This window comes from Salvia hispanica, chromosome 6, assembly GCF_023119035.1.
Source record: "Salvia hispanica cultivar TCC Black 2014 chromosome 6, UniMelb_Shisp_WGS_1.0, whole genome shotgun sequence".
Lineage (NCBI taxonomy): Eukaryota > Viridiplantae > Streptophyta > Magnoliopsida > Lamiales > Lamiaceae > Salvia > Salvia hispanica.
Window position 1 is genome coordinate 26,478,510 of NC_062970.1, and position 11,281 is coordinate 26,489,790.

Below are 11,281 nucleotides of genomic sequence, written 5' to 3' on the forward strand. Positions count from 1 at the left end.
TCTTCCATCTCACTTCATTTATTACACACTCCACCATCTCACTTCATTAATTACACACTCCACCAATTCCTTAAAACTCGTGCCCTAACTAAATGTGACTATAAATGTGGGACGGAGGGAGTAATATCAAAGTTAGTACATAACTAAAATAATATCGATTTAAAATGTTAAAAGTGTAAAAAGACTAAATTGCCCAAACCCCCAAAATAATATCAAAGGGTATTTTCGTACCAAAAAAAGCTAAAAGGACCAATTTTGAGATAAACCCTTAGTCCAAGGACTACTGACGATATTTTTAAAGTCCAGGGACTATGGACGAGATAAACCCATAGTCCAGGAACCATTTTTGTAGTTCACTCTTTTTACTAAGTTGATTATTGATAATTTCAACTATTTTTTAGACTAATTACTATACATAATAGTAGATAAAATAAAACTTAGCTCTTCGAATTATTTAAGATTTTGTGTATGTTAATGAATTTTAATTTATTTTAATTGTGAATTTTGTATTACACTTAAAAATAACATATTCTTCTGTGTATAGCTTTAAAATTGAAAAATTAATATTCCATCTAATAAATTAAACTACTTTTATATACAAGGTACAAGTATAATGTTATATTTATACCTAAGTTATTTCACTATTAATGTTAAATATAGTATAATAATCTAAAATAATACAAATAAGTAAAATTAAATGTAAATAATTAATAGTAATAGAATATTAATATCATTAAGATATTCTTATTTTGAAATTAAAATTAGAGGGAATATCTTTTTTGATACATCAATTATCCCAAATTATATATTTTAATGATATGATAGGGTAAATAGATTGAATTGTCCTCATGGCCTTAAGGGTACTTTGGTCATGAAAATATTGGAAATAGCCAAAAAGTAGTTGAATTGATATTAACTTATAGTTGATGGACCTCAAAAGATATTATAAAATGTTATGGACCAAATTTGCTCATTTATGATAGTTGATGTACTAAAAAAGATGTTCCCTCTATATTAAATTTATCATAATTAGATGCTTCATGTTTTATATACATAACTAATTTCATCATTATTTATTTGATTATTTGATTGATCGCATGTTAATTTTATTGATAGCAACCCGATTAACTCGTTGGGCTAGCCCGAAACCTGAGCTTTTATAACCCGAAAAAAATTACAACCCGAGTAGGGTTGGTCCGAAACCAGCTGGGCCGACCCGATTGACATATTAATGCATTACTTTTACCTCGATGGTATTTTGATGACGGAAATTTAATCAAAAAAGTCCAACCCTACTCTTTTCAAGTTCGATAGAGAATGGGTTCACCTTAAAGGGTTCGAGAGAGGTGTTGACAAGTGAAAGAAAAATAAATACTTTGTCCATCCATGATTAAAAGTTCTCTTTTTGCATTTCAGTTCGTTAGAGAATAAGAGTCCGTATTATTTTTACTATAAATGGTAATAGGCCCTACGTTCCAATATTCATTTTAAACTAATACTCCCTCCGTTCCCGATTAGGAGTCACAGTTTGACCGGGCACGGATTTTAAGAAATGTAAAGAAAAGTTGGTTGAAAAAGTTAGTGGAATGTGGGACCCACCTTTTTATATTGGTTTTATAATAAAATGTGAGTGAAGTGAGTTAGTGGAATGTGGGACCCTCCAATTAGGGACAACGGAAGTATTTCTTAAAATCCGTCACAAAGAAATGAGACTCTTAATAATGGACAAAAGAAATATATTGAATTACTATATAAATATAAGAAACATATTAACATTGCTAGTATATAAATATAATGGTCTACTGCTAAAATCTATTCCTACGGTCCTACCCAATGGGATTAACTTCTGTTGAGAATCTCATTTGTAGTATTTTAAATATTAATACTTTCTCCCTCCGAAATTAGAAGTCTTTTTTGAGTTCAGTATGAATTTTAAAAAATGTAAAAAGAAAATTAGTAAGAAAAGATAGTGAAATGTGATATTCATTTTATATATTAGTTTTATAATAAAGTGTGAGTGGAATGAGTTAATGGAAAATGGGGTCTACCTACCATTTATAATAAAAGTGAACCGGGATTTCGAATGGCGGACGGATTAAAAAAAATAAACCGAGACTCCTAATGGGCGACAGAAGGAGTGCTATTTAAATGAAGATGTCATATTCCTATCAATCTAGTACAATGTGTTATTTTTCTTTTTCTATTATTCAATTTCAAATTAACCTGTTACATTTCTCAGATCAAAGAAACAGCTTTGTGATCTTTTTTTCTTTTGCTGATGCAAAATAAATGTATCAAGCTGAAAATCGATAGAGAATCAGAGATCTTGTTTATTCATTAAAAATTTGCAGATGAACAGAAAAAGGAAAGAAAGCATGAGTTTAAACCATTCATTCACTCTATATGATTTGAATATTTCTGAGTTTAAACTATTCATTCACTCTATAAGCTTTGAAGATTTCTATTACAACAACATTCTGCTTGTTCACATCTGCTTTAATCTACCAAAGTTATATTACAACTACTGCATGTAGAAGTATTAACAATCCGTTTTCGTCCTAGCGCGGCATGGAGGAAGATCTTGGTGCCGTTTCTTGCAGAATTCTGTAAGAAACCGAGGAAGAAACAGAAGCAGAGGGGCGAAGGAGAGGAGTACCAACGCGAGTTGAAGCCTCATTAGCAGATGGTGGGGATTGATCATCGCTGATGGCAACTGTGGTTTGTTGCAGCTCGATTTCTGCAGCTGACTTAGGGGCGAATCGGGGACTATCTATCAACTGATGGTCGTCATCTTCCTCGACTGACATGACTGTGCTAGTATCTGTGTGAATGGTTGAATCGTCTGTGAAGACACCCATTTTTCTCCTCCTCCGAGCTGCCTTTCCCCATCCGTGTATCGTCTCTCGTATGTTGTGTGGGATCATGGCAGCCTTGTAATTTGTTCCCATCTTAATAATGAAAAGAAACAACACATTAGAAGAGAGCATTGTAACACAGCGAAACATAGATTCGTGTGGTTGAGGATTTAAGCTTCGTATCACCTGAGTTACTAATGCATAGAGTGGCAGGGTGCTGTAGCTGCACAAGAATTGCCCTGCAAATCTGGAGAAAAGGAAAGAAGTTAATCGACTTCGGATCATCTTTGGGGGAAAGTGATTTAAGGCGTACCCAACAAATAGTCGTAAATAGACAAGTAAGTGGTTCCTTATGAAGCAAGAATTGTAGCCAAACTGCCACTGCAATATAAAGAAAACAATTGTGAGAATTTCCTCAATAATGATGTTGTGATTAACAAAAAGTTAAGCTTTTTACAATCTGTGACATATAATTATCCATTGGAAGTGTGACATTTGAAGGAAAACCGTAGTTTGATGCATGATAATTTGGACTATTAATGCTAGACATTCCAACTTAAAGGACTCGGATCCAATTTCATCACACCCTCGTCATCCTTTCACGTCAAATTCTTATGCTCCATATAGAAAGATTTTAGGTGGACTACAAAATCAATAAACCGAAACAAGAAAGGAGGACGTACCCAGAACCAGAAGAATGAAGCGAGCTCAAATGCGTTCTGCCAGAATGTTAATGTAGATATTATTAGTTTAAATTTACGTTGTAACAGGACCATAACATACACACAATTCACCAGTACAATTCCTATAAAATGGCAAACCTGGAATAGGATAAAATGAATCAAGGACAGCAAAAGTTCTGGCTTCTTGAACCAAAACAGTTCATCTCGGGGTCTAAACTTAGGTCCGTTAAAGCTCCCTGTTATACCCGCACTCTCTAACGCCAAGGTTGCTATGATGTGTTGCAGTTTTGTGCCAACAAGTAGAACAAGCTGCAATTCAACACAATGCGTTTTTTTAAATGAAGTGGTCTCATACTTTTTGTCCAGTTTCAGCATGTAACGTATTGAGCAAAAAATATAGCTCTAAGCTACAATCTCGAATATATGTTTCCAAAGATTAGAAGCATCATATGTTTTTGTTTTGCAACTTACAGTGACAGGAATAAGTGCAATCCAGAAGTATAGATTGGATCCTGCAATAAAAGTTAACAGCAGAAGAATAAATGAGTCAAAAGCGTATAACATAAACATTACGAAAGCGAAGTGGACTGGGACGTGATGGAAAACAGGTAGTATTATGTTCTACATGTAAATGAGTTCAGATGAAAAACTAACTGGATCAACTATCTTTTTTTAGTTACAATACAGTTTCTCCGGAAGTTGACACGGGCCAATCTAATAATTTCCTAGAGATAGAGAGAGTGTTACCGTAGAAGCTTTTAATTAACTAACCTTTTACATTGAACAGCATAAAAGCTACAACAAATCCCCAGAGTGGAGCACTGCACAAGAAGGGGGTGTCAAAAAGTTTCCACAATGACCATAGTGTAACAAAATATTATAATCCATATTAACATAATGATTTGAACTAATCAGTTTTGTGCACAGCTCAAGCAAACTTGTACTAGAAGCATGATTTTAGGATTAGATTACACAAATAGATAGCAAGTTATTTATGCAGGATAGCCATTAAAATTATCAACATCAACTTGAATTATTTTGGCTTCGCTGTCAGGGAAAAGGTAGGAGCTTGAAATTCTGTTAATCTAGTATAGAACTTTTTCCTTTGTTTAAGAAGAATGAGCACAATGTTGTAATGGAACGGTGTTAAAATTATCAATAATAGGAGAATAGTCCGAATTTGAAATGACAATTTTCCTTACCTGACACCAACTATCCTTTGAAATTCTTCTTCCATAGAACGAATCATATAGCTGTGGAAATCATATGTTGATGTGAGGTTGTGGTTCTGCCATATATAAGACATAGAAACGTAAACACGAAGCTTAATGTGTCCAAGTATGTCAAAAACTTAAATCGATGCAAAACCAACAGAAAAAAAAAACACATAGCAAAGTGGTTGAGGCAAATCCATGTACGGGAGAAACAGATAGATTAAATAATTATTTATCCATATCATTGATCAAATAACTTGTTGGTTGTTATCTTGTGGGGTGCATTTCTCTATGGAAAGTTGATGAAGTAATTATATACGTAGCTGTTTGAAGAAAATGGCATATAAAAGAGATCCAAGAGATCAAGTATGACTATATCTACAACCATTGCTTTCAGGAATGTCAATGGCATCCCTACAGATAGGCATTTCTAAATTCTAAGTTTGCAAGACGATTCATCCTAGTTATACATTGGATTCGATTAACTGTTACTCTATTAGGTCAGAATTTACATGTTTTCCAATTTAGAGAATAATGAAATAACTTGATGTTCACATACCGTAATAAATCCTTGTCGAAGGGTGAGGTAATCAGCACGAACAACTGAACGCCCAAACTGGCGGAAGAAGCATGTCTGGATATACATCAATAGTATCTAATCAGATTAAAGTTGTATCTAATCTCTCATAAAATATTATCTTATATTATCATCTAGTTTGAACGAATATCCATTAATGAAAGGAAAATAAGAAGTTAAAAAGAAAAGTGCACATATGCAAATAGGTATGGTATCGTCAGTAAATCATTCAACATTATGCTATAATTGTAATTCGCATTGCACAAAAATAGTAATAACTCTTCATGCAAGATTTGCAGTGAACTTACCACCCAAACGAGAAAGTTGTTCCTCTGCATAGGAGTTGATGTATGGACTCTCACAAAAGTTGATTGTCTTTGCATTGTCATTGCTCTGGTTTTTTCTGTAAAGATGAATATGCACAAGGAAATATTAAAGATACTGACTTGGTGATACTCAAATTGTGCGTCTTATTTGAATTTTCTATTTTAGTTCACTTCTAGAGGAAGCCTAGGTAATGGTTTTGATGCTATCATTCTGCGAAGGGAAATTAAGCAGAGAATAGCAGAATTGGCAAAAGACTTCTTTAGTACAATCTATCCTCGAATTCTTCTAAAGCTATGTCCTCTTAAACAAATTCATGTTGTAAAAAAGTGGATGTTCAACTTCAGTATAAATAAACTATTATGCATTACTAGTATTTACCACTTAATGAATTGTGCCTGTCCAAGTGAGCCTCATCCTCCCACGCCCTCCAACTGTGAATCTAGCAGAAATATTAAGCAACAACGATTAGAACACTTGGGGAAAATAAGGGCATGGATATTCATCAACTTAATAAAATAAAATAAAAAATAGTAGAATCACATAACTAGATAACAGGGTCGAAATAAATTTAGAAATACCATATATGAAAATTTTCAGTAGTAAATAAACCGAATTATGAAAGTACTACCTTCACAATTGCTAACAACATCGTTAAGCAGCTGTAAGATATATGCGTGATAGCCATAACAAAAATGAACCTATGGAGCTGCTCAAGTCCTTCATATGATACAAAAGGTTCATAGTTCTGCACGAGAATATAGAGATATGAATAGACTAACCATGTGACAACCATGGGGAAAAAACGTGAGTCCCTATTCTAACTCATGATTTTATGATGAAAACTGACCTCTGAGCAAGTATTCTGATTTAGACCCATCAATACTCTCCTGTGTGAGCGATGACCAAAGAAGGTCATCAAAAGTCCACGCTCCTGTAAATGATTATCTTCTGTATCCTCATCGACTTCTTTCCTAGTGCACGGGGCAAACGCACTATCATAGAACTTGGAAGGGATGCAAATGTTTGATATAATGCTTGATGTTGCTGTGAGGAGAAGGGATATGAACCCGAGAAGCATCAACTCTGTGAAAGCACATTGTCAATACGTGAGGGAAGGAATGGGGAAGAACAGATATTGCAACAATAAAAGTCCAGCACAAAAAAATGGCTCTCATTGTACATAATAACAAGACTCTCAACAGAGAATAGCACGAAACGGCATATTACCTTCCTTCATTTTCTCAACAGCAGCAAGCAAAGGCTTCCGATCAGTCTTCTTCAACCACTGAAAGTGAAATTATTAGAATGCATAAGCTCAAGGAAATATGACATTCAATTGTAGACAGAGTGGGAGCCAAACATTCCTACTTTTTTCAACGTTTTTTTATATTCATAACCAGTATCAACACATATAAGATCGTAGTTACAAGAACACTATAACTAAAAGCTACTATTTCCTCAATTTGTAGAAGATTTCAAGAGTAAACTCAGAATAAATGGTAAACATTGTCTCCATTGAACCGCCGAATGATCCAAATCATCAATTGCAGAAATCAAAACAAAAGCAAACAGAGAAATCCTTGTATTCTGCATTTATGAATTATCCAAACAAGAAAACTGGCTAAACAAGAAGCAAACAGAATGGCACTCACAATTCCCAAGCGGTGAATGGATCGCTCCACGAGAAGTGAAACGGCAACAAATATGGTCAAAACAGAAGCCACGGACCATGTTGGAGTGAGAGCCAAAGACCTCAGATCCTTCTCATTTTCTGAGGCTTCGGATTCAGACATTCTCGAAGCTCAGACCTCAAAATCCAAACTTCAACCCCTCAATTAGACTCTAGACCTCAACAAAAACCCAAAATAAAAAAATCCAAACTTTGTTTCAAAACTCACACTAGTCTTAAATAAAAACGCGTAGTGATGAAACCATAAATGCAGCCGCTGCTTCCGGAATGAAGAAAATGCAAAGTGGTTGTGCTAATACTTTAATCTATGCCGCGAAAGACGGTGGAATTGGAATATACTAGCAGAAAATCAACATTTGACTGAGATATGACTCTCTTTTCATTTTTCAACATGGGAAGACAAAGCAAGATTTCATTTTTTGTCACCAACAAGAAAAGGAAGAGCAGAAATTGATCCGGACGAAGACGAGACAAGAAAGTTCTTCTTTTGAAAATGAATTAAATCCTGACAGGAAAAAATGTGTTGGCATAGTTAAATCAGGGTGAATCAAGGCTGGTGCTGAGTGTGTGGGCTGGCAGCTGGCTGATGCTGAAGTAGCAAAAGTTTCTAAAAATTCATTCTTTAGGTGTCAGCTCTTGCCTATCTCCTTCCTACCTCTCCCTCTCTAGAAATTAGCATAGCATACAGTTGAACAGGGTGCGTGGAATACATGCAAGATGCAATGTCGGGACTGGGGACCGACCGCGTAATTGATGGACCAATATTAGGGAGTGATTAGTAATCAATCTTCATTTTTTTTACCTAATCTTTCTTCTCCCAATATAAAGGCACATATAGCTACTGTGATACAAATGCCACAATAAAATTGATTATAGTACTACTAATGAAGGTGGCCGCGTGTGGAGGAGTGGATAGTAGTAGATAATAAAATGAAAATATGTGAGGTTTAGGTACTTAGGTTTCTCAATATTTTCAACGAGTTAAGTATTGTCTATAGTGTGAAAAGTCAAACTTTTTCTAGTTTGTAGTCACAATTATAAGTGCTTCTAAATATCGGGATATCCGTCTTGTATAGAAATAGATATAGATAATCATAATTCTATACTATGTGTATCTGCATATGGATACATATAATGTCAGATACTTCTTCTGTTCCATAACAGTAAAGTCATTTTGTCATTTTCATACTTTCTATAATAGCGGAGTCGTTTTTCTTTTTAGTAAAAATCAACACATTTCTTTTCACTTACTTTATTCTATTTTAATCTTTCTACCTTTTTTTCATTTTCTACTTTATTTTTTCTTTACTTAATTACTTAACACAATATTTCTTAAATCACGTGCCGTAAAAAACATATTCACTGCAATGAAATGGAAGGAGTATTAATTTTGCTGTATAATTTTTTAGTGCAGTTTATAATGATAAAACATCTCCACATATATAGAGGATTAATCTTGATCATATACGTATAAGGAAACAAAACATAGTCAAGATATAAAACATATCAATACTAAAATATATCAAGCTCCACAATAGAGAATGAGTAATCATATCTTCTTTTGATGACTTGATCTCTATACTGCCTCATTTAGCTTCACCTAACCTTTGTCTTCAAGTTATTACTTCAATTTCTCAAAGGTTAACACTTCAGTAAACGTGTATTTTCTCCGTTTATCGTTAAATGTCTTGTACTATTTCATTTTTATTTGTGCATTATTAATTGTCTAATTTCAATTTTACTATGTTTGGTTAATGAATTATACATTTCATTAATTCATTTTATTTACATTTTGTTATAAAACTAGTATATAGAGTAGTTTACTTTATAAAATCAAAGAATTTCTTAAAATTCGTGCCGATTAAACGTAAAACATTTAGTCCTGGATGGAAGGAGTGTAATAAATTTTTACTTTCAAGTATCTTTTTTAAGTTGCAAGAATTTATGTTCAATATGTGTAAAATGTAATGAAATTTAACTTCACATGTTTCTTCTTTAGATAAAATGCTATATTTGTTGGGAAAAAAAAAAGTACTTTGACTGTCACAATAAAATACGATATAACAATTTTTGTTCTCCTTCAAAAATTTATCTAATAAACTATGTAACTATTCCATTTCCTTACTTGCATTTGTCATAACTATATTTCATCCTATCTATGTACTAGTAGATAAATTAATTACTTCTAAAACTTAAAAGTCAAAGAAATAACAACACCTCCATAAGTTGTAATATCTGGATAAAATGTTTCTTACCTCCTCAGTTAATAAGTATTCCAATGTAATTCTTCTGTGTACCGTCTAAAGAAAAGTAAATGGAGAAGATAATTAGGATGTGAGACTCATTTTTAATACTTCCTTCGTCTTATATTACTTGAGGCATTTTTTTTCGGTATGGATTTAAGAAAATTGTATTTATTGAGTTAAATGAGAGAATAAAGTAACAGATAGAAGAGAGAGTAAAGTAGAAAAAAGAATAAAGTAGGTGTGATTAAATGTTCTGCTTTTAGCCAAAAAGAGAAATGACTCAAGTAACTTGGAACATCCCAAAAGGAAATATGACTCAAATTGGGACAAAAGGAATATTAGTTTTATAATGGATTATGAGTGGATAAAGTTAGTGGAATATGAGACATGCATACTAAAAATAAATAAAAAAGTAAATACTAGTTCTTTAAATTGCGAACAATCCAAAATGACAAAATGACTCTTTAAATAGTGGACCCAAGGAGTAATACCTGGATAAAATGTTTCCCACCTCATCAGTTATTGTACTCCATTTTCATTGTTATTCCTATTTCATAGGCTTTGGACAGAAAAACTGTCTTGGGTAAATTTTTTTATAGTGACTGATTCCACCGCATGCGACTTGGTTACCGCTTGTCACTACGCATATGAGGAGTTTTTTGGAGGAAACTCAGTTCCACTGACAATTGACCGAGCGAGTCAACTCCCCCCTCCATTGAACCTAGTGGAAATAAATTTTCACTATTTTTGTTACTCCGAGGGGTCGAACTCGAGATCTCTCTCAAAGATGTCTAAGCTCATTGCCGCTAGGACAAAGACTCTGTCACTCTGGACAAAAATAGATCGTTATTCCTAACTAAACCAATGCAAAACCCCTGTCACTCTCAAAGGTGGCTTACACCCAAAACCCTTGTCATAGAAACAGTTCGAGTAGTTGTAGTTTATATAGGTTCGACTCTCTTGCCACTACACTAAGTAATATTTGTTGAAAAAATGCAAAACATAATAAATTACTATTCCCTTGTCCCGCTTTAGGAGTTTCGGTTGATCAATTTTGGACGTCCTGCTTTAGGAGTCCCGGTTGAGATAAATTAATAAAAAATGCCTACAAAGTGTTAAAAGTGGGTCCCAACATCCACTACAACTAATAAAAAAGTGTTAAAAGTGGGTCCCAATATTTACTAAAACATTTATTTATTGTGGACACTCAACTAAAAGTGGGTCTCAACATCCACTACAATATTTATTTATTACACACTAAACACTTTTTCTTAAATATGTGTCCGACTCAATCGGGACTCCTAAAGCGGGACGGGGAGAGTATTGATTATGCGGATTGCGTGTTATTTCCCTCGACGACAAACACAAATTTCTACCTATCAATGAATATAATATTAATAAGTAGGGATAACAGTCACTTAGGTCACAAATTTTAGTTAAATTTATGGTCACTCCAACATAAAATATTAAATCACAGAGTTTTATTCTTTTTCAATTGTTCCATTTTTGTATAACGTAATAAAACAACATCTTTGATAATGCTCAAAACAATGTTATTTCATTAAAATATGAAAATAAAGAAAAAGAAATTATACTTATTTATTAAACTAATAGTATTGTTTTGAAGATGCCCAATCATGTTATATACGAATAGGATAATTGAAAAAAAAAAAATCTTGTGGAACTCAC

At 33.4% G+C, this 11,281-nt stretch overlaps 1 protein-coding gene across 2 annotated transcripts; it reads right to left on the reverse strand.

The window, feature by feature from the left end:
- Positions 1-2,364: 2,364 nt before the first annotated feature.
- On the reverse strand, positions 2,365-8,022 carry LOC125191676 (MLO-like protein 11). 2 transcript variants are annotated; one of them, XM_048089080.1, is made up of 16 exons: positions 7,555-8,022; positions 7,309-7,477; positions 6,884-6,941; positions 6,504-6,739; positions 6,285-6,401; positions 6,035-6,095; positions 5,638-5,732; positions 5,312-5,386; positions 4,741-4,826; positions 4,310-4,359; positions 4,010-4,050; positions 3,677-3,847; positions 3,539-3,574; positions 3,169-3,236; positions 3,042-3,102; positions 2,365-2,948 (listed from the first exon to the last, which is right to left on the reverse strand). In XM_048089080.1, exons 2-16 carry the CDS (start codon positions 7,447-7,449, stop codon positions 2,559-2,561), a joined length of 1,686 nt encoding a protein of 561 aa, XP_047945037.1. In that variant the 5' UTR covers positions 7,450-7,477; positions 7,555-8,022; the 3' UTR covers positions 2,365-2,558. The 2 variants fall into 2 exon arrangements, with proteins under 2 accessions (XP_047945037.1, XP_047945036.1); XM_048089079.1 differs by having other exon boundaries at positions 7,309-8,021.
- Positions 8,023-11,281: the final 3,259 nt, after the last annotated feature.